Below are 24226 nucleotides of genomic sequence, written 5' to 3' on the forward strand. Positions count from 1 at the left end.
CTGCTTTTCCAAGCCTGGCTGCCAGTGTAAGGCCTTCTCTTGTGGCACCCATTTGTCTGTATAGCTTGCTAATGGAAACAGAACTGCCTACTCCCCCTGTTTCCCACAGTCTGGTTGTAACAGATGCTTTTTATGCTTCTCAGGTCTTGTCTGATGTATTCAATGCTCCTGTTTACACAATTGACACTGCTAATTCAGCCTGTTTAGGATCTGCTTACAGAGCAATCCATGGTAAGAGCCCTTTAAGCCACATGAACACATGCAGCAGAAGAAGAAAAAAAGCACTTGTGGTAGGGTTGAAAAATTAGCTGCTTTCCATCCTTGTCACAAGTCTATGGCTTCCATTTGTGCTCTTTATCCCCTCCCCATGGCACTTTTAAAAATCTGGCCATCTAAATAGCTGCAAAAGAACAGTCTTTCTGGGTTGGATTTCAGAGTCCACCTTATTTAGCCTCTTCTTTCCCACAGCTGTTCCTGGAAAGCCCACAAGGCAGTAGCTTGTCCCTGATGCTCATTCCTTGGCAGCTGACTAGTAATTGATGATGATGTTGTGTGCCTTCAAGTCTTTTCAGACTTATGGCAACCCCAAGGCAAGCCTATGACAGGTTTTCTTGGCAGAAGGGAATGAGCCTTTACCTTCCTCTGAAGCTGAAACTGCTACTTGCCCAAGTGAATTGCCATGGTTGAATGTTCTAGCCATCCATTCCATCTGTTTCAAAGACATGTGTTGCTTTAAATTCTCTATCACTTTAAATGGTTTGGATTAGTTTTATTTTGTACACTGCCTCGAGATCCCATGATGAAGAATGGGCTATAATAGAAATACTTTCATATCTGTGGATTCTGTATCTATAGGTTCAAATCAACCATCCATAGCTTGAAAATATCCTTAACCGTTAATAAAATTCCCAAACCATAGTGTCATGGGATTTTGCCATTTTATATAAAGGGAACTGAACATCCTCAGATAATGGTTTCTATTGCAGAATGAAGCATGGATGGGTGGGTGGGTGGGTGGATGGATTGATTGATGAGTAGATTTGTTGTTTATTCATTCAGTCGCTTCCAACTCTTCGTGACCTCATGGACCAGCCCAAGTGAGTTTCCATGACTGAATTGGCTTTTAAATCCCAGTCTCTATAGCAGAGGTTCTCAACCTGGGGTCCCCAGATGTTTTTGGCCAATAATTCCCAGAAATCCCAGCCAGTTTAGCAGCTGTTAGGATTTCTGGGAGTTGAAGGCCAAAAACATCTGGGGACCCTAGATTGAGAACCACTGCTCTATAGTGATAAAGAATTCTCAAACCACTGCATCATAGCGCCCTGCCTCCAACACTGGACACTCCCTCTAGCCACAATGGTTAATCTATAGATCTTTTCTTCACAAACCCTCTTTCTGTATGATTTTTCTCAATTTTCCTCCCTTAACTATGAGCAAGATAGTACACACACACACACACACACACCATATTATACCTCACCCTTCTCACCCCGAGGGGGACTCTGAGCAGCCTTACATAAAGTGCTATATAAAACAGGTATACAATTAAAATAAACATTTACATTAAAACCATAGAATTAAAACATCTAAACGTTAAGCCAATTATTAAAAACCACACAATCCAAGATTGTAGCCAGAGCCATTCCAGTCGTCATTACACATATTCCATATCCATTTATTGCACTTCATTATTGTCCGAAGGCTGGGTCCCACAGCCACATTTTTACTTTCTTTCTGAAGGCCTGGAAGTCCAGTTTGTAAATAGTCCAACATTGTCAGGTGGATGGAGTAGGGGCTTCCTCCACTGGAACCACCAAAGCCTGGGCAGAAAGCAGCTCATCCACCCTTTGATCTTTCAATAATAATAATAATAATAATAATAATAATAATAATAATTATTCTCTATTTGTACCCTACCTCTATGTCCCTGAAGGGACTTGGGTAACAAAGTACTCAAGGTGCCACACATAAAATAGAATTAGATATCAGCAAAACAATACATGATTTTATTGAATACAAACAATGGGGATCAATCAATAAAGTTAAAAAAATTAAAATTCTAAAACACAGTCATATCTGTGGGTCATTGGGTTTCTTCAAACATGAACTAAAAGTGCTGAATAACAATGGCCAACGTCATCACATGACCATAGTATTCCAGGACAAGGGCCCATGCAAATAGCCATGCTTTTAGGCTCAAACAGAAGGTTTGGAGATTTGGGGCTAATCTAATCTTTCTAGAGAGGGCATTCCAGAGCTGGGGAGCCACCACCGAGAAGGCCCCCTCTCTCGTTCCCACCAACCGCAACTGTGACAGTGGTGGGACTAAGAGAAGGGCCTCCTCAGTAGATCTCAAAGCCCACACTGGTTGCTAGAAAGAGAAGAGGTCTCAAAGATAGGTTAGACCCGAAGTGAATAGGGCTTTGTAGTTAATAACCTGCACGTTAAATTGGGCCTGGAAACTTGTCAGGAGCCAGTGTCCAAAAGCCCCAACCTGCATGGCCATTGGATTAAGGATTCAAGGTGCAGGAGCTCACCTACAAAGCCCTAAACGGTTTGGGACCCGCATACCTGCGTGACCGCATCTCCGTATATTAACCCACACGATCCCTCCGTTCATCCGGAGAGGCCCTGCTCATGATCCCACCTGCGTCGCAAGCTCGTTTGGTGGGGACGAGGGACAGGGCCTTCTCTGTGGTAGCCCCCCGACTCTGGAACTCTCTCCCCAAGGACATCAGACAAGCCCCAACGTTGGCAGTCTTTAGGAAGAGCTTGAAGACCTGGCTGTTCCAGTGTACCTTTCCAGAATAGGAAACTCTTGGCATCATGTCCCAAACGCACTTTACCAGAGATTTAAGATTGCCTGCACATTGCACCTACCCTAAAATCCAGACATTTCACCTGTCATGTCCAGCACTTTTTAATTTATTCATTACATTTGGCCCGGCCCTAGTTTTAAATGTGTCATGATGTATTGTTTTGATGTTTTACTGTTATTGCTTTAGTGTTTATTGGTTTGCTTTATGAGTTTTATTGTTGTATTTGTTATGGCTTGGCCTTTGTAAGCCGCACCGAGTCCTTTGGGAGATGTTAGCGGGGTACAAATAAAGTTAATAATAATAATAATAAGAAGAAGAAGAATGAGAAGGAGAAGAAGAAGGATTTGTGAAGTTACAATCCAAAACATCTAAAGGTTGAAAAGTTAAGAACTGTTGGACTAAGTTATTTTGTTTTTTAAAAATTTCAAAGGCAAGAGGTATTCTCCACTTCTCCACAGCCTTTCCAGTACTTGATAGAAAATTATCCTCCTCCTCCTTCTCCTTCTCCTCCTCTAGTTATTTATTTCCCACATTGGGGACTTAAAGAAGCTTACAGCATATACATGTAGTTAAAATTCACTCCAGTGAAATATAATGAAAAAACAAAGGAAACAAATTATTTAGTGTTGTATCAACCAATGGAATTAAATTATTTCTAACATGGCGAATTCTGTAGAATAGATAGTCAAAAATATTAGATGATTGTTTTTAATGAATGGGATGAAACTTTCTCTATTACCCCCAACGTGCTCCAGTTTTTTCCCTTTGTCCTTGAACGTATTGCTTCTCCATATTTCCCCATCTCTTTCCTGCCTCATTGGCTTTCCTCAATGATTACTGATACTGTTGAACTTGCAACTCTGTGGCTAGCTTTGCCCTCCACGGGACAAATGGAATGACTGGCATAAACTCGATCTCCGAGACCCTTCTCTGCCCAGGCCCAAGTGCATTGGAATGTACGATCTTTACCCGTTATCCTTCACTCTGAATGCTGACCTGACCAAGGAAGATCAATGCAATGTATTAATTTGCCAAGGAGTCCAGGCACATCCCTCATCTCGTTTCTGCTCATTGATCAGGGCTGTGATCCTTGTTGCAGGACTCGTTGCAGAGACAAGCGTGTCCTTGACGGATGTTGTGAAATCAGCACCGGGGCCCAAATTAGTTGCGACTCCCAAAGCTGGTGTGGCTCAGGTGAGGTGGCTTTTAATTGCTTTTACTACCTGGCGCTCTGTCTTTCATTTTTCCTTTCTTTCCATTTTATAAGTGGAAGAAAGAAGACATGTTTCAAGAAGCTCAAAAGATGTTTTTGACTTAATGTCTTCTTAAAGGCCTTCCAAGCGTTAATTATTTGGTCCTTTCATCGAATAAAAGCCCTTTTTGAGTGTCTTGGAATGTCTCTCTCATTTCTTCCCAGGTTTCCATTGGATGCTCCCCAGTCTTTTTCATCTTTTAGTTTGAAAATAGAATGGATGATAATTAATACAGATGAAGGAACAACTTATATTTGGGGCAAATAATTCATTTTAGAAGTATTGCAAATCTGTCTTAGCCGACTATTTGTTTTCAAGTCTTCATTCAAGGGGTGTTCGGGCCACATGTTGAATGTCTGTATTGAAATTGCTAGGGTTCACTGGGAAAAGGGAATAACAGGTAAGCAAGTTTAAGTCAGTTGAGGGATACATTCTTTCCACATAAAACAGTGGTTCCCAACCTGTGGTCCATGTACCACCAATGGTCCGCAAGAATGAATATATGGTCTGCAGCCTCAACATTGCTATAGTGTTGCCTTGAAACCATGTGGCAACAAGAGCAACTGGTCTCGTGAAATCCTCTTATAGTGCCAAGGCAATGGGGATGTTGGGAGGCGAGAGGCTGACTGCCCATGAAAGATCATTACTACAGTACCACATCAGCTCTAGATTATTAAGTATGGTTTTCTCTTGGTGAGCAGATGGTAACTACTGGATGGCATATGTTCTGTATCAGAAACTAGAGTTGATGTGGTCTGTCCAGTGCAATTTTCTGAATCAGCACCCCAAATAACCAAAGCAAATCTAAAGTTGACCGAAAACTGATTCGTAACCCTTTTGTTACTAATGTTGGAGAGTGGTCCCTCCAATGTGGCCGAAGAGGTTCTCTCATAAATCCCGCAACAACAAACCAGGGATGAGCTTGCAGCACTGCAAAAAACCACAAAAACACCACAAAAAACACCCCCCCCCAAAAAAAAACAAAGCCAGCGGACCTGATGGGATCCCTGCTGATATCTTTAAAGAGGGAGGACCCAAGCTGACACACCAACTCCACCAGCTCATTGAAAAAATGTGGGTGACTGAGAAAATCCCAGCAAATTTCAAGGATGCCACTATCATCACCCTCTTTAAAAAAAAGAGAAAGAACAGACTGCGGAAACTATCGAGGTATCTCCCTTCTAACCTCTGCTGGGGAGGTGCTTGTTTATAAAGCTATTGTCCTCCCAACCCTGTAGACTGTCCACATCTACTATACGCCTGCGAGAGGTGGACAGTCTACAGATGTCACATGCAACTCCTGGAACATTTCCATCACCGCTGCCTCTGGAAAATCCTGCAAATCTCTTGGGAAGACAAGCGGACAAATGTCAGCATGCCAGTAGGCTGTTAGGAATTGTGGGAGTTGAAGTCCCAAACACATGGAGGGCTGAAGGTAGCCCATGCCTGCCTTAGAACCCTCTGTTTTCTTTCCACCAGGAGGCAACAAGTTTATATTTAGACATGTTTTTGGCTATTAACTAGTTGGGTCTCATGCTGGGAGATTAAGGTAGAGTATAAATAAATAAACTGTCACAGAAGGGTATTTTAATGAGCCAAAGTATTGTGCTTCTATTCCCATATTTATATTTTCAATTATTTAAAACTTTTTAGAATTAGTGCTGTTTTTAAAAGGATAGTTTAATTCTTCTAAAATCTTTTGATGGTGATGATAATTATAATAATATTTAGATGTATTATGTTTGCACTGTCAGCTGCTTTATGTTCCATGTTGGGTGAAAGATAGGATATTCAATGAATTGGTCAATCAGTCAATGAAAAAAATTATAGGTTTTACTTTGCCATATACTTTCTAGTCTCCCAGTGCTCTGGTTAGGGCTTGCCCTATGAGCTATACAACTCAAACTCTCCAATTCCTATGTCTGTGCATTGTGAGGAGGAGTTGGTAATGATGGGCAAGCTTTCAATCAGAAGTTTTAACCAGTTGCTGCTGTGATGAGCTTCTGAGGGATGCTGTGCTTTTCAGGTGCATAATTTAAGAAGCCCATTGTGTTCAGATAAAGTCTTGGAGCTTTATATGCCTTGCCGGTTTCCAGATGTGCACTTACCTGCCTTGATGCTGGGATGTCCAACTTAGTTTATTGCATTTGCAAATTAGAGCCATATTGCCACTGGCAGTAGCTGTCTTAGGTGGGATTAGCTGAGATGTCAGGAGTTTAGAGATGCTTATTAAGCCCTTGGGGGCTATCCAACTCCTCCTGAGAATTTTAACATGTACTGTAGTGGCAGGCATTAGCAACGACAACAAAAATAATTACCACATGCAGATTGTGATGCATTGGCAAGGAATTGTGTATGGAATTGAAGAATGTGCACTATCCTGTGCACTGGGCCAGATTCATTGCTTGGTCTCTCCAAAATGTTTCAGCCAAGCACACTGTGGAGCCTTGATGGTTCTTCTATAACAATGTTTCTCAACCTGGGAGTTGGGACCCCTGGGGGGGGGGGTCACAAGGGGAGTTTCAGAGGGGTCACCAAAGATAATCAGAAAACACATATTTCTAATGGTCTGAGGAACCCTTTGGTAGAGAAAGCTGAAGATATCTTTGCCTGTCTTTCTCTTCCTTTTTGGTGTTGGTGAACTAAAACTCTCAGAATTCAAAAAGAGCCCCCCAACTTCACTAGTATTTAATGTTGAGATGTACCTAGTATGCCAAGTTTGGTGCAGATCCATTGTGGGCTGGGTTCAGAGGAGGTGAACTATAAATCCCAGCAAATACAACTCCCAAATGTCAAGGTCTATTTGTCTCAAACTCCACCAGTGTTCACATTTGGGCATACTGAGTATTAGTGCCAAATTTGGTCCAGATCCATCATTGTTTGAGTCCCCAGGGCTCTCTGGAGGTAGATGAACTACAACTCCAAAGCTCAAACTCTTCAAGTGTTTTCTGTTGGTCATGGGAGTTCTGTGTGCCAAAACTGAATCAATTCCATCGTTGGTGGAGTTAAAAATGCTCTTTGATTGTAGGTTAACTATAAATCTTAGCAACTACAACTCCCAAATGACAAAATCCCCTCCTCCCACCAATATTCAAATTTGGGAGTATCGGGTAATTGTGCCAATTTTGGTCCAGTGAATGAAAATATATCCTGCATATCAAATATTTACATTGCAATTCATAACATTAGTAACATTACAGTTATGTGGTAGCAACAAAAATAATGTTGTGGTTGGGGGTCACCACAACATGAGGAACTTAATGGACCGCAGCATTAGGCAGGTTGAGAAACACTGGACTATAACATATAGCATAGGAAGGAAAGAGGAAATGACAAAAACTGCTATGTTCTCCCTTCTGCATACAATGATTTGGTCAAAGAATTATGGTCCAGGAGACTCTGATGTGCAATTCTGATGTCATACTGAACATAGGAATTTTGGGTAGCAAAAAGTACCAGGCATCAAAGTTTGGAGTACAGCAAGGCAGGGAGCAACTTGCAATGTTTGTATAGATATCTGTGGTGAGGGACTTTATTAAACACCGGTAAAGAATGTCTTCTGAATTATTCCATTAACGTATTGGTTGAAACACTCAAAAGACTCTTAACATTTAGTCAGATTACCTTGAAGATAAAATTATCGAGTATCTGGAACAATAGGTCCTGCTGAAAGGAAATAACAGTGCTTCAACAAGATGTGTCCTTCTGTGTGTTTCATAATTGTAACTTTAATAACAGTTTCTAAATCACTAAATTCCGATCCCATTTTCCAAACTTCTGGCACAATTGGTTTTCTCATAAAAACATGGAAAATGTTTATTAAACACAAAAACCATTTTTTGCGGGTCATCCCGCAGCACATTTTGCTATTGTTTTTCAAGAAATATCTCACAGAGTCTCAATCAATTCAACATAGTTTGTGGCAGACACAAAAATGAAGCATTTGGAGTATAACAACTACTTTGAAAGTAAGGACTGCACAATAAAACAGGAAATAACAATTTTAGAAACATTTTTTTTCATTTTTTGTTACATAGGGTTATCTACCAGTAAATGTTTTTCTCATCATAGTACTTCTGGTCTTAGGTTTTGAAATTCTTTGGTATACTTATACAATCCCTTCCACTTAATCATAATGTTATTTGCACCTCAAACTCTGGGGGCCGGAGGTTTAGCTCAGCTGGCAAATCATCAGCAATTGTAAGATGTATCAACCAAAAGGTTGCAAGTTCGAACCCCAGGTGGTGTGAGCTGCCAACTGTCACCCTAGCTCATTGTTTACCTAAACAATTCAAAAAAAGCTTTAGCTGTAATTAGCGAAATTAGGTACCGCTAAAAAGTGGGGGAGGTGTTTTACGATGCTATAAAGAAAGAAGATCAGAAAATGCAGGGTGACCAAAAGGAAGGAGGAAGTCCTGGCGGCTCTTTGTCATAGAGGATAGAGCAACAGCACCCCCTGGACTCAAGCCCAGCCTTCCATGGCACCAAAAAAAAAACTGAAACAAACCACCTCCTGCTCTGTTTGTCTGTGTATTGTCTATACAAAGCAACATTGAATGTTTGCCGAGCATATGTACTGTGATTAGGCCTGAGTCCCCTTTGGGGTGAGAAGGGCGGAATATAAATAAAGTATTATTATTATCATCATCATCATCATCATCATCATCCCTTGTTGTCCTCTTGCATTTCCTATCTGCATGTTTTTATTTCTCGTTTGGCTCATTTGGTCACAGCTTCCATTTTCTCCCTCCTTGATTAGCGGTACCTTTTCTGATCGATAGAATATAGCTTAGCTCTTGGGCTTGGTTGTACTTTCCTTGATTGGCGGCACGAGTCTTTTTCTCTGTTCTAGTATTGTGATTTTGAGTAACCTAGGCAATCTGTGATTTGACTCCCTAGACATTGATATCTTCTTCCTTGGGCATCCTCTTCTACTTCTTCATCTATTTCAATGGTTCCCAACCTTTTTATTTTTGACCAGGGACCACTCTGACCAGGGACCACTCTCCAACATTAGTACCAAAAGAGTTACTGGGAAGATGTGAACTCAACGATGGACAGGGTATAGGGATTGTATCTTTGAAGATCCCCACTGCTATCACCAATTGCGAGGAGGTGCTTGTGTGTTGCTGAGGTTGGCAACGGCAGGCCCTAATAATGGAGGTATTTTACCTCAGGCACTTTTTAATCTCACCGCTGCCACCAATTGTACAGATGTGGATGTTATGGAGGGAATTTACCTCAGGCCTCAATTGTGTAGAAGAGTATATTACGGAGGAGGCCAATTATTATTAGTAAATTAAGGTAACTGCCACCAACGTGAGGTATTTGAGGTACCACCGATGAGATCTGGCTCTACAGACGCAGATCAGTTGAGATGAGACGGTTTTCAACAAAAGATAACAAGTTTATTGTGTACAAAGCTTATAGTTGCAGACTGTTAAATAACTTATGGAACTTTGAATATCACGTGGTTTATAATACAGTCCACTCTTCCAGATAATACAGCTTGTGGCTAACTTTCACTGAGGTGAAGCTCTCTAGTGAACAATCATAGAATCATAGAATCATAGAATCAAAGAGTTGGAAGAGACCTCATGGGCCATCCAGTCCAACCCCCTGCCAAGAAGCAGGAATATCGCATTCAAAACACCCCTGACAGATGGTCATCCAGCCTCTGTTTAAAAGCTTCCAAAGAAGGAGCCTCCACCACACTCCGGGGCAGAGAGTTCCACTGCTGAACGGCTCTCACAGTCAGGAGTGTGTTTCACAATGTTTCACTACAATGTTTCACTACTATAAATAGCCTTTCAATTTGATCTTCCCTCTGATCTCTAGTCCTCTAGTCCTTCCTTAACTAGGGATCTTAACTAGGCTTCCTTTAGTCTTCTTTGACTAAAGAATCTGGCCAGGTTTCTTTCTTCAGTCCTCCTAGACTGATAAAACACCAGCCGCTCACACACAAGCCTCACTCTCAGGCCTTTTTTAAAAACGCACATAACTTTTCCTGCTTGGCTCCGCCCACTCCTCCCTCTCATGAGCTAGCCAGCCTCGTCTCCTTGGCAACGCTCACTGTGGATTCAAAACAGATGACTCCAGTTTTAGCTACTGTTACAAACACAAATACATACTCTAACAGTTAAACACAAACATAATAACAATGACTTCTGCACAGTTACGAATCAGTTTTTGGTCAACTTTAGATTCAGTTTGGTTATTTGGGGTGCTGATTCAGAAAACTGCATTGGATAGACCACATCAGCTCTATTTTCTGATACAGAACCTATGGCATCCAGTCATCGCCATCTGCTCGCCCACAGAAAAACATATTTAATAATCTAGAGCTGATGTGGTGGTAGTAGTCTTTTGCAGGAGGTCAGCCTCTCTCCTCCCAATATCCCCATTGCCTCGGCACTATAAGTTTTCGCGAGACCAGTCACTCTCATTGTTTTGTGGTTTCAAGGCAACAGTATAGTAATAGTGAGGCTGTAGACCATATTTTCATTCTTGCAGACCACTGGTTCACGGACCACAGATTGGGTACCACTGATCTATTTCATCTACTTCTGCCCTTCGAGTAACTGAAATAATCTATCTCTTTTCTCTTGTTTCTACCTAGTTTTCCTATAGAAGACACTCTCCTTGTAACAGGTTGACAAAACGAGGCTGCTGTGTACAGTATGCAGTAAACATTCTGGTCATATCATCAGAAGCAAAAATATATATTTTAGCACAGAATTGTACACTTTGTAAGAAATAGGAAGCTGTTGCTCAAACAGGGCAGCTAGCGTCTCTATAATGCATAGAACAAGTTATTCTGAAAGCAGGAACAGGAAAACACATATTGTGGTATCAGGACATAAAGAGTTATGATCACATGCTCTCATGTTGTCTTCAACTTTTGGTGACCCTATAAAATGATACCTCCAAGAGCACCAGTCTTGTCCGAATCTTGCAAATCCAGGCCATGCCTTTTTTGATTGTGTCAATCCATTTGTATTATAGAAGTCAGAGACATAGCCACATCAATCTGGAAAACTGGTATGCAAAAGAATCTTGTAGCACCTTAGAGATTCACTGAGAGAACAAAGTGAGAGGTTTTGTAGACTAGCGTTTCTCAACCTGGGGGTCGGGACTCCTGGGGGGCGGGGTTGCGCAGGGGTGTCAGAGGGGTCGCCAAAGACCATCAGGAAATTATTTTCTTTTGGTCTCAGGGTTCTGTGTGGGAAGTTTGGCTCAATTCTATCATTGGTGGGGTTCAGAATGCTCTTTGTAGGTGAACTATAAATCCCAGCAACTACAACTCCCAAATCTCAAGGTCTGTTTTCCCAAACTCTAGCAGTGATCACATTTTGGCATATTGAGTATTTGTGCCAAGTTTGGTCCAGATCCATCATTGCTTGAGTCCATAGTGCTCTCTGCATGTAGGTGAACTACAACTCCAAAGCTCAAGGTCAATGCCTACCAAAACCTTTCAGTATTTTCTGTTGGTCATGGGAGTTCTGTGTGCCAAGTTTGGTTCAATTCCATCATTGGTGGAGTTCAGAATGCTCTTTGATTGTAGGTGAACTATAAATCCCAGCAACTACAACTCCCAAAATCTCAAGATCTATTTTCCCCAAGCTCCACCAGTGATCACATTTTGGCATATTGGGTATTTGTGCCAAATTTGGTCCAGTGAATGAAAATACATCCTGCATATCAGATATTTACATGACGATTCATAACAGTAGCAAAATTATAGTTGTGAAGTAGCAACGAAAATAATGTTATGATTGGGGGTCACCACAACAAGAGGAACTGTAATAAGGAGTCACGGCATTTGAGAGGTTGAGAATCACTGTTGTAGACTAAGCCTACTTGCTCAATTTTGTAATGTAGTCTTCCTTGAAGTCTACTCCCTTTAACATCATTGAGCATTATCATCATTATCTTGAGTCATATTAGCACAAATATGTCCAAAGTATGATAGCCTCTTTCTATACATAAGGAGAAACTAGCACAGGGCTACTTTTTAAATTCCAATGCCAACATAAGAATGTCCTCTCTATTCCCACTTCTATATTTTATGTTCTGCTCGTCGCATTTGGTGCCCTCAAACCTGATCCTTCTAAAATTTATCTTGTCAACTTCCAACACTTCCCATTTAAAAAAAACTATTAAAAATGTATACATGATGGGTTCCTGCACAAGCTTCATGGCTGCAAAGCCACAAAAGCCAGAGGGCCTGTCAGTAATACACTGTGTTACTATGAAAAGTGCAGGAAAAGTTCATAATCTGATGAGTCAGTTTGGTTCTGTTTTTAACAGGGCTGCATCTCCCTGTCCGTCCGATTTTGTTCTATCTAGTTTAGCAGCTTTCACTTAAGCGATGGTTCTTTTTATAAACTTCAAAGTCAACTTGAGGTTAATCTCTGTCTTCCTGGGGAATTATTTGCAGAAACAACCTAGCTAACCCCAAGTGAAGTTGTCTTGATCACAACTCTGCATCACATTTTTAGAGCTTATGAAATCTGTATCTTTGCAATGTAAAGAAATGCAAGGGTGACATTTTGAACAATCACTCCTAGAAAACTCTCGCAACTCTGCACAGGATCAATTATATGTGTGTTCAGTCTAGTTTACATATAAACTAGCTGATTAGTCAACATTTGGTTAGGGTGTGAATGGGTAAACCGATTCAAATGATGGTGGTGCCTTGAGGAGGAGGATGATGATGATAATAATAATAATAATAATAATAATAATAATCTTTATTTATACCCCGCTACCATCTCCCCAAGGGACTCGGTGCAGCTTACATGAGGCTGAGCCCATAGAACAACAATAATAAAAGCAATAACAAAACATCAAATTTTCCACATAGGTCCCTCATGATAAAAAAAAATACTGTGTTTTCTGATGCTCTTTGGCAACCCCCTTGCGACCCCCTCCCTGGGATTCCAACCCTCAGGTTGAGAAACACTGCTCAAGGTAGTATAGGGATTTTTAGCTCAAAACTAGCAAATGGTGCCTAGGAATAAACTGGAAAGGAGGTTGAGGACCACTGTCCCATTGCCATCTCTGAACAAGGCCAATTGCGCCAGATTTCATAAGACGAGAGCAGGATCCAGTTGTTAACATGGAAGTCTTTGGGGCCTGGGTTCTTGACAGATGCCCTCATTTATCATGATGATGTCTGCTGGAGCAGAGCTGGCCTGAAGCAACTGATCCTGTATTCAGATCAGCAGACAAATGAATAGGCTATTAAAAGAGCCATCTAATGGTAATTAATTTTTGCTCATTATGCATCCAGGGTAGATTTGAATGACCAGCTGAGCCCATTGAGATCTTTCTGTCTTATTTCAGTAAACCTATTGAGGTTCTCTCTCTGACCCCCTCTCGCCCCTGCACTTAATATAAAAAAGGAAGAGAGAGGAGATTTGAAAACATTTCTTTTAGAAGAGGAAGATTAATCCGGAGCAGTAGGCATGACTGAAATAACTGGGGAGATTTTTATAACACTAAGTATATGCTAACCGACAGTAAGAATCCATTATTGCTGCATTAAAATGCAGCACTAGTTTAGCAATCTATTAAAACCGGAGATGCTTGGCTTGTTGGTTAATTAAGCCAAAAGGCATGAGAAAGGAGATGATTATCTCAAAGATAATCACAGCACTAGTGTTTTTACAAGCCACATGCCCTGCAAAATGGCCCAACCGCATTAACATGTGTGACGCTTCAAGCTCCTCGCTATTTGTGGGGTTATCTTTTCGTACCTCTCTGCTCTACTCTTCTGGGGAAACCTATTTGTAAAAAAATTGCCCAATTATCTTTTAGGGTACAGACACCATGTGTGCTGCTGAGGTACATACAGACATGATGTGAAAAAGCAATCTATTATTTATTTACCGTGTCAGAAGCAAACCAAGGGTACAGTTGCAATGTATTTAAAAACACAAGCAAAGTTTAAAAACTTGGCATTATAGTAAATGTCCTTTGACCAGTAGCTGAAGTGGCCAGTAGCTTGAAGTGCCTCTGGTGTTGCTATAAGATGGACCTCCACTGTGTACGTGGCAGGGCTCAGGCTGTATTGTAGTAAGTAGTCTGTGGTTTTTTCTTCTCCACACTCGCATGTCATGGACTCCACTTTGTGGCTCCATTTCTTAAGGTTGGCTCTGCATCTCGTGGTGCCGGAGTGCAGTCTGTTCAGTGGCTTCCAAGTTGCCCAGTCTTCTGTGTGCCTGGGGGGAGTCTGTCATTTGGTATCAGCCATGGATTGAGGTTTCGGGTTTTAGTCTGCAAGTTTTGGACTCTTGCTTGCTGAGGTGTGCAATTCTGACGAAACAGTATAATTTCTCCAATGGTGTGAGGCGTAGACATCCTGTGATAACGTGGCATGTCTCATTAAGAGCCACATCCACTGTTTTAATATGGTGAGATGTGTTCCACACTTGGCATGCATATTCAGCAGCAGAGTAGCAAAGCGCAAGGGCAGATGTCTTCACTGTGTCTGGTTGTGATCCCCAGGTTGTGCCAGTCAGGTTTCATATGATATTATTTCTAGCACCCACTTTTTGCTTGATAGTTCAGCATTGCTTCTTGTATGTGAGAGCACGGTTCAGGATAACACCCAAGTATTCGGTGTGCTGCAATGCTCCAGTGGGATTCCATCCCAGATAATCCTCAGAGGTTGAGATGCCTTTCTGTTTTTAAGGTGAAAAGCACATGTCTGTGTTTTAGATGGATTAGGAATCAGCTGGTTTTCCTTGTAATAGGCAGTAAGAGCACCTAAAGCTTCAGAAAGCTTGTGTTCAACCATTTCAAAGCTCTCTGCTTGGGCGGTGATTGCACGATCATCATCATAGATGAAATTCTCTGTCCCTTCTGGCAGTGGCTGATCATTTGTGTAAATATTCAACATTGATGGAGCAAGCATGCTCCCCTAAAACAGGCCATTCGTCTGTTTTCACCATCTGCTTCTCTGGCCTTGGAATTCAACAAAAAAGCTCCTGTTTTGTAGCGGATTTCCTATGAAGTGGGTAAGATGGTAGTCCTTTGTGATATTATAAGTTTTTCTTAGGAGGTGGTGATGATTTAGTGTCATAGGCTGCGACAGGTCTATGAAGACAGCTCCTGTAATCTGCTGTCTTTCAGTCTATTAAAACCAGGGATGCTTGGTAATACTCCAGCAGGGCCAGGCTGGACTCTTATCTCACTTCTGTGACTCTCAATAGAGGTGTCTATGAGGTATGGTAGTCATCCATGATTCAGTGACAAACATTTAGCATTTGGATCTTGCTTTTATGAGCTTTTTAAATAAGTAAAAAAGTGCTGTATCAATCTTCATGCACTTACCACACTCATTTAGCACATTCCATTTGCAAAATAATGAGTATGCATGCATTATCTTTTAGGCTGACTGAAGAGTCCTAGATTTTGTCCTATTTTTTTTTTGTTCCTGGTCTACAGTTCAAAGCAAATACTGTGCATTGCTCATGATTAAATGCTGTAGTTCTACCTTCCCCAAATGATGGGTATATCTGAATTCAGGAATACAATTTTGTTGTTAGTCACCCTGTTTTTCCATTTGGAAGCATGGTGGTTGCTAGCCTTTCTGCAGGACTTTTGAATGAGATTTGTGGACCACTAGTTGTCCACAAGCCACAGCTTGAGAACCTCTTCCCCAAACAATATATACTTGAAACTATCAACCTATTCAAAGAAAGGAGGTGCCTTGAAGAAAAGGAATGGTGTGGTGCAATATCATACAAAAATATGATTACGCGCCATCACTTCCATTTTTCCTGATGTGTTGACTTTTTTCCTCCGATGGATTGTCAACCATGCCCAAAGTGGAGCAGCAATTAGTGGTGCATTTAATAAACCTCTTGTCAGGTGGATGGCACTTTAATGAATGGTTGGATTCCAGTTTAGAGTGATTTTTTCACATTAATGACAGCAGGCCTGTACATCAGGGAAGGGTTCTGTTCCAGGACCTTTTGCATAACATGATTTTCAAATAATCTGGAACTTTATTATTCTTACCTGAAATGAACTATGCCTTGGATTTCAGGCTGAAGCTCATTTTATACTTGCACAAGAGGGCTTAGTAATGCCCGGAGAAGTGTTTTTTTTCTAAGTCTCTAGTACAATTCTATGGGCAGCATCTGGTGAAAAAAGTATATTCCTAAAGGATATATGTTCCATACTTTGCAACTGTCCCAATTAGGCAGGAACAGAACCCAGTTTGATGCTTTGTTCCACTTTTTTCAGCTGCTTTCAAATTGTCCTGATTTGTGTCTCTTCCAGCTTCCCATTTTGTCCTCTGCTTATTTCAGTTGTTCAGATTGAGTTCAAAGAGCAAAACTAGATTGTACTTCATTATCAATGTGTGTGTGTGTTTGTGTAAGGACAGGAGCAGACAAATCCTTGCCCTTCCCAGTAAGATAAGCAAAAGCAAACTGCTGCAGGCTCTTCTAGCTTGTTTGTTCTTCCACAGTTATAATACCTGTATTTGCCATTTCAACCATGCTCTGATGTTGCTTTATCTGAAATTAGAGAGTTGATTGGTCAAAACGAACAATAGGAAGTTCAACAGGGACAAATGCAAGATGCTTCACTTATGCAGGAAAAAAATGAAATGCAAAGATACAGAATGGGGGTGATGCCTGGCTTGACAGCAGGACCTGTGAAAAAAAATCTTGGGGTCCTCATAGACAACAAGTCATGTGGCAGCAAAAAAAGCCAATGGGATTTTGGCCTGCATCAATAGGTGCTTTTGAACTGTAGTGCTGGAGGAAAGTTCTGAGAGTGCCTTGGACAGCGAGAAGATCCAACCAGTCCATACTTTAAGAAATAAAGCCTGACTGCTCATTGGAGGGAAGGATATTAGAGGCCAAGATGAAGTACTTCGGCCACATCATGAGAAGAAAGGAAAGCTTAGAGAAGACAATTATGCTGGGGAAAATGGAAGGAAAAGGGAAGAGGGGCCGACCAAGGGTAAGATGGATGGATGGCATCCTTGAAGTGACCGGACCGACCTTGAAGGAGCTGAGGGTGGTGACGACCGACAGGGAGCTCTGACGTGGACTGGTCCATGAATTCACGAAGATTCAGAAATGACTGAACGAATGAACAACAACAACAACAATAGGTGCACAAAGGAAAATGATTCAGCATAGGATTTCCTTTGCCCCCCGCAAGATCATCTAAATTCCAAGGGGGGTATGCTTGCCACTGCAAGAAAGAGGAAAACATTTTGAGAACATCATACCCTCCAACATTTCATAGAATCATAGAGATGGAGGAGATCTCATTGGCAATCCAGTCCAACCTCTTTCTGCCAAGAAGCAGGAAAATCACATTCAAAGCAGCTCTGACAGATAGCCATTCAGCCTTTGCTTAAAAGCCTCCAAAGAAGGAGCTCCCACCACACTCCGGGGCAGAGAGTTCCAATGCTGAACAGCTCTCTCACAGTTAGGAAGTTCTTCCTCATGTTTGGGTGGAATCTCCTTTCCTATAGTTTGAAGCCATTGTTCTGCGTCCTAGTCTCCAAAGCAGCAGAAAACAAGCTTGCTCCCTCCTCCCGAGGACTTCCCCTCACATCTTGATACCTGGCAACTGTCCCAATTATATATCCTTATATATATATCCAATTATATATCCTCATCATATATCCTTTCAGCCTTCTCTTCTGCAGGCTAAACATGGCCAGCTTTTCAAACCGCTCCTCATAGGGCTTGTTCTCCAGACTCTTGATCATTTGAGTTGCCCTAATCTGGACACATTCCAGCTTGTCAACATCTCCCTTCAGTTGCGGTGCCTAGAATTGGACACAGTGTGATTCCAGGTCTGGTCTGACCAAGGCGGAATAGAGGGGGAGCATAACTTCCCTGGATCTAGACACCATACTCCTATTTATGCAGGCCAAAATCCCATTGGCTTTTTTTGCCAATGACATTTTACTTCTCTACTATTACTCTCTAAGGTGGAAAAACCCACTTTTGTCCACTTGACGGCTTCACCTTTGTACACAACATATCCTGTGTTTTGAATAATCAGCAAGGTCTTGTGTATGTTGTCCGACAGATCTCTGGATAGCTGTGGAGTTGAAAAAATAAATTATAAGCTGAAGATCTATTTTGCTTATCATGGGGCTACCGTATTTTGTTCTCCTGTTGCACTTTGGTAGAAACATCAAGAGCCCTGGGGTACAATTATATCTCAAAATTGACTGGCAACAGTTGGTAAGGGAGAAGTACATTCCTTCAGACAGCAGTTGGGAATGAGGGAGAGAGTTGTTGGTAATTTACCTGTCACTGACTTTAGAGGCAGTTAGGGACAGGTAGCAAGTGAAACTAATTTACTCCCAGGTAGATGTTTTGGATGGAAAAGGCCATTCAGTACAGTGCTACAAGCACCAAGCTGAGGTTTCTCGCAGCAGTCTGTATAATTACTTTTTGTAAAATATTGCTCCTTGTGATGCATTAGGTTTAGCTGCTGCAAAAATCAGGGAATTTATGCTCCTAAGGGCCTTTTTTAATGCATCGTTGAGTGTTCTTTATTTCCTTTGGACATCAATTACAAAAAATAAATCCATTTAATTGCCTCTGGGTATATACTCCTGAAATCTCCGAGAAGGAGATTTCCAAAATAAGGTCAATAGAATACAGCTGCTAGAACTGTAGAGGCATCCGACTTTACATTTTCAGCTCGTGTGATAAAAGTTCAGATGATCAATTTTTGATTTCTAGTCGAAGAAAGAGACTTGTGGCACCTTAAAGACTAATACATTTATGATGACATATACTTTTATGGGCACGAAAGCTTAAGCACTGATGTATTCGTTACTCTGTAAGGAGCGGCAATATTTTTGGGTTTTTTTTGGGATGATTATTTTTCTGTCAGATACTAACTTGGCTCTTCGAGTTTTATTTTGAAAATACTGGCGATGTGGAGGGAAGCAGCAGATGGAAACTGAAGCAATCAGCAAAATGTATAAGGACCTTTACATGTCGGAATTGAAATGGGATGTGTGGCATAATGTAAAATCATGTGTAGTTCATGTTTGATCAGTCCACACTCTGTCTTGCCAGAGAAAGAAAATATGCCACGCAGATTATCAACAAAGAGCAAGTAGTTTACTCTTCAAAATGCGGAACAACATTATGTGATCAATGTATTGTCAAAGGCTTTCATGACTGGAATCACTGGGTTATTTTAGGTTTTTCCAGGCTATATGGCCATGTTCTAGAGGCATTCTCTCCTGACGTTTCACCTGCATCTATGGCAAGCATCCTCAGAGGTTGTGAGGTCTGTTGGAACTAGGAAAATGGGTTTATATATCTGTGGAATGACCAGGGTGGGATAAAGAACTCTTGTTTGCTGGAGCTAGGTGTGAATGTTTCAACTGACCACCTTGATTAGAATTTGATGGCCTGGCAGTTTTTTGGTGTAACTTGTTAGTGCCTGGGGGAATCTTTTGTTGAGAGGTGATTAGCTGTCCCTCATTGTTTCCTCTCTGTTGTTTTGCTTGCAAGCACCTGCACAGCTCATAGCCTGAAAATGTAACAGTAACCAAAATTCCCAGGCTCAGCTAGCTCCCCGGGCATGGCCTGACCTATCAGCTTCATGCATCTTATTTTAGAGTTGATACATACAAACTGATTTCTTACATGCCCAAAGAGGGTGGCCCCACTGTTTAGGTGGATGGGGCACCAATATTACTTGTTCTCCTAGGACACAGAACAATGGCTTCAACTTACAGGAAAGGAGATTCCTGACTGTGAGAGCTGTTCAGCTGTGGAACTCTCTGCTCTGGAGTGTGGTGGAGGCTCCTTCTTTGGAGGCTTTTAAACAGAGGCTAGATGGTCATCTGTTGGGGGTGCTTTGAATGCAATTTTCCTGCTTCTTGGCAGGGGGTTGAACAGGATGGCCCACAAGGTCTCTTCCAATTCTATGATTTTACATGATATGCTTAGATGCTAGAAAGGGAAAAAAACTGGATGTCATTGACTCACCTTTTGATGGTGTTCTGGCATCATTTGTGGAGAGCTTGCCTTCTCCTCCACCAACTCTAAAGAAGCAATCTCATTATTTTAAGGTCTTTAAGCAGGAGCTAGAGGACCATCTTTCAGGAGTGTATGCCTGAATAGCAGAAGGGGTTGGGTTTGATGGCTCTTGGGTCTCTCCTCACTCTATGATTCTATGTACCCAGTAAATGCCAACTACTAACTTGATGTCAAATGAGGTAGGTTAAAGTAAAGCAAAGCAAATAAGTGTGGTCAACTGCAGCTGCTGGGTGTATCCACATGCATAACTATAGCAGTCACTTAGCTTGCATCTACATTGTGGAATTAATGTTATGGAATCATGGGAATTGTAGTTTTACAAGGTCTTAAACCTTCTCTGCCAAAGAGTGCTGGTGCCTCACCAAACTACAACTCCCAGGATTCCATAACATTGAGCCATGGCTGTCAAAGTGAAGTCAAGCTGCATTAATTCCACAGTATAGATGCACCCTTAATCTGAATTTTGAATTTCTTTGAATTCTGATCAAGTACACAATCCTAGAGACCTGTGGTAACAACAACCTCAAATTAAACTACCTTTGCCAACCTCTTCTGCCCCAATGGTGTGGTTCAACTAGAACCCCCTAAGTTGAAACCTGGCAAATAGAGTTTCAACATTTAGTAGACTGATTGGTTAGCATAATTGGTTCAAAAAGATTCATGCAATGCATATGGAAGTAAAAAAATAATACTTTTGTCTGTCAACTAATCATTTTAAAAATACAATTAATAGTAAGACCATAATTATTTTTGGAGTCCCTGGTGGCGCAGCGGATTAAACAACTGAGCTGTTGAATTTGCTGACCGAAAGGCTCGTGGTTTGAATCCAGGGAGTGGGATGAGCTCCTGCTGTTAGCCCCAGCTTCTGTCAACCTAGCAGTTTTAAAACATGCAAATGTGAGTAGATCAGTAGGTACCTCTCCGGCGGGAAGATAACTGCACTCCCTGCAGTCATGCTGGCCACTTGAGCTTGGAGGCATCAATGGACAATGCCAGCTCTTTGGCTTAGAAATGGAAATGAGTCGGATACTATTGGTCTTTAAATATAATTATTTATAAGTTTAGAAGCACTTTCAAAACCTGCACATGCCAAGTGTTGTCTCAGAAGACGCATTCCTCCTTTGCTCAGAAAAGAGAGATGCTGCAATATATACAGACTTCATGTAAAACTAATCATAATAAAATATGCTCTTCTCTTGCTTCTGAGCTACCTCTTTCCTAAATGCAATTCTATGCAAATTTAATTGAAAAGCAATCAATTGATTAAGACCTATGTGATCCATCAAGTAAGATTTCTTCGTGCCAGGTCACAGTGGCTCTTGCTATTCGGCCTAACCATGATTCTTGAATAGGAGCAACTTCAGGACAAAGAGAGTCAGCTTTTGCAAAACACAGTCAATTTCCTTCCTGTATCTTACCATATTTTAAGACTCCAAGAATTGTTGGAATTTTTTTCTTTATTTTACATCTTATATTTACATTAATGGAGACAGGCTCCACCCCAAGAGGTGAATTTTTAGAGAAAATTAATAGAGACAAAGAAAGAAGGATAGGTTTAATTTTCTCCCCATGTTCACATGGGTATAAAACAACAGCCGAGCATCAGTTATTCATGCTAATGGCTGGGAGACCGGTTGCAGCAGATGCTTGGATTTTGCAAATTAGCAAGTTAAGCATTCAAGCCCAATAAAACAGTCAAAAGCACTGTAGCCTTAAATGTAGCCGTTCATTTCTTCTGACACTTTTAATTTAGAGCAATGTGTTCGCCACAACGCTTCGGAGCATGCCAGCATATAAAGGTGCTGCGGGATGGCTGCTTTTCTTTATTTTTAGAAGAAATATCATCATCATCGGCACCATCATCACACCGGGAGAGTACGACAGATCTTGCTCTCCCTGTAGCCAAGCCTCTTTTAGCCATACGAGACTGTGCTATTAAATCTCAGCTGGCACAAAGCAAGCGGGCTTTATCAGGGCTGCAGATAATCAAAGTGAGAATTAGTGAGGCTTGACTATAGATATTTCAGTAAATAAAAGAGCTATTTTTGCCTGACATATTGATGCCCCTAATACAGCCATAAGTGCTAGTTCAGTAGTTTGCTTGCTCCGACACATACATTCGAGAGAAACAGTATGCTCTGCGAGGATGAAAGAAGGAGCAGCAATTCCGAGATGTTGCATCCTTTTTCTTTCTTTCATTTCTTCATTCTCTGAAACCCACGTGAGCCTTCCCATCCTCACAAAGGAATAGGGGAAAATACCACATTTCTTTGAGTCTAAGATGCCATAGGTTGTAAAACACACTAATTTCAGTACCACCAACAGGAAAAAAGAATCTTTGATTATAAGATATACCCTAATTTTAGTAATATTTACATGGGAGGAGTGCATCTTAGAATCGAATAAATAGGGTACCACTGCATTGTTCTCTAATGTTTGTTTATTTATTTATTGTATCAGAAGTGAATTGAGAATCCAGTTATAATGCAAAAGAAACCACAAACAAAATTAAAAACTTGGCATTATGCTAAATGTCCTTTGACCAGAAGCTGGCCACTTGGAGTGCCTCTGGTGACGCTGTGAGAAGGTCCTCCATTGTGCAAGTGGCAGGGCTTAGTTTGCATTGAAGTAAGAGGTTTGTGCAGACTCCACTTGCAGACTCCACTTTGCGGCTCCATTTCTTAAGATTGGCTCTGCATCTCGTGGTGCCAGAGTGCAGTCTGTTCAGTGCCTTCCAAGTCACCCAACCTTCTTTGTGCTCAGGAGTTTCTCATCCAGTCTCAGTCTTCCCAGGTAATCCTCAGAGCTCGAGATGTTTGTCTGTTGTTACATGATTTGCTCTTCTCCACACTCGCATGTTGCAGACTCCACTTTGTGGCCCCATTTCTTAAGATTGGCTCTGCATCTCGTGGTGCCAGAGTGCAGTCTGTTCAGCGCCTTCCAAGTCACCCAGCCTTCTGTGTGCTCAGGAGTTTCTCATCCAGTCTCAGCCACTCATTGAGGTTCCAGGTTTGTGCCTGCCACTTTTGGACTCTTGCTTGCCGAGGTGTTCCTGTGTGTGCCTCTGTAGATCTTAGGAATCTGTTTCTTGATTCTAGACATTGGCATGCTGGCTGATGTCTGAACAGAGGATGGGCCAGAGATATCAATGCCTTTGTCCTTTCATTACTGGCTGCTACTTCTTGACAGATATCAGGTCATGAAATACTGGCTAAACAATATAATTTCTCCAGCAGCATAGAGCATAAGCATCCTGTGATAATGTGGCATGTCCCATTAAGAGCCACGTCTACTGTGGTGAGATAAATTACACACTGGGCATGCATATTCAGCATCAGAGTCGCAAAGTGCAATAGCAGATGCCTTCACTGTACCTGGTTGTGATCCCCAAGCTGTGTCAGTCAGCTTTTGTATGATATTATTTCTAGCACCCACTTTTTGCTTGATAGTCAAGCAGTGCTTCTTATAAGTCAGAGCACAGTCCAGAGTGACTCCCAGGTATTTTGGTGTGCTGCAATGCTCCAGTGAGATTCATTCCCGGGTAATCCTCAGAGCTCGAGATGCTTGTCTGTTGCTACATGATTTTACTGGTTGCTACATGAGTATTTATTTATTTATTTAAAATATTTATATTCTGCCCTTCTCACCCCGAAGGGGACTCAGGGCAGAGCACAGCATATATACAGCAAACATTCAATGCCGGGACACAAATTCTTATATAAATACATATTTTTTTAAAAAAAACCCATCATTGGTCATCTGTGTCAAATCTAAATTGGCCTGGTCATCTTTCCTATTGCCACTTCATTGCCCTATCCCAAAAGCTTGGTCCCACAGCCAAGTTTTTACCATTCTTCTGAAGGACAGGAGAGAGACAGGAGAGAGGGGCTGACCTGATCTCACCAGGAAGGGAGTTCCATAGTCGGGGGCAATCACCGAGAAGGCCCTGTCTCTCGTCCTCACCAATCGTGCCTGTGACAATGGCGGGACGGAAAGCAGAGTCTCACCGGAGGATCTTAATCTCTGCGATGGCTTTCACCTAAATCAGGGGTTCTCAGCCTATGGGTCCCCAGGTGTTTGGACCTACAACTCCCAGAAA

At 41.6% G+C, this 24226-nt stretch overlaps 1 protein-coding gene across 2 annotated transcripts in view; it reads left to right on the top strand.

Annotated features, from left to right (window-relative positions):
• XYLB (xylulokinase) overlaps positions 1-24226 on the top strand; it is a 124763-nt gene that overhangs the window by 95818 nt on the left and 4719 nt on the right. The window contains exons 17-18 of one of the 2 annotated variants that reach the window (XM_060782619.2): positions 144-231; positions 3919-4013. In XM_060782619.2, coding sequence (XP_060638602.2) covers positions 144-231; positions 3919-4013 — 183 coding nt within the window. The remainder of the gene's footprint in view (positions 1-143; positions 232-3918; positions 4014-24226) is intronic. The other variant, XR_010910205.1, reaches the window with a different exon arrangement.

Source organism: Anolis sagrei, chromosome 6 (genome assembly GCF_037176765.1).
Source record: "Anolis sagrei isolate rAnoSag1 chromosome 6, rAnoSag1.mat, whole genome shotgun sequence".
Lineage (NCBI taxonomy): Eukaryota > Metazoa > Chordata > Lepidosauria > Squamata > Dactyloidae > Anolis > Anolis sagrei.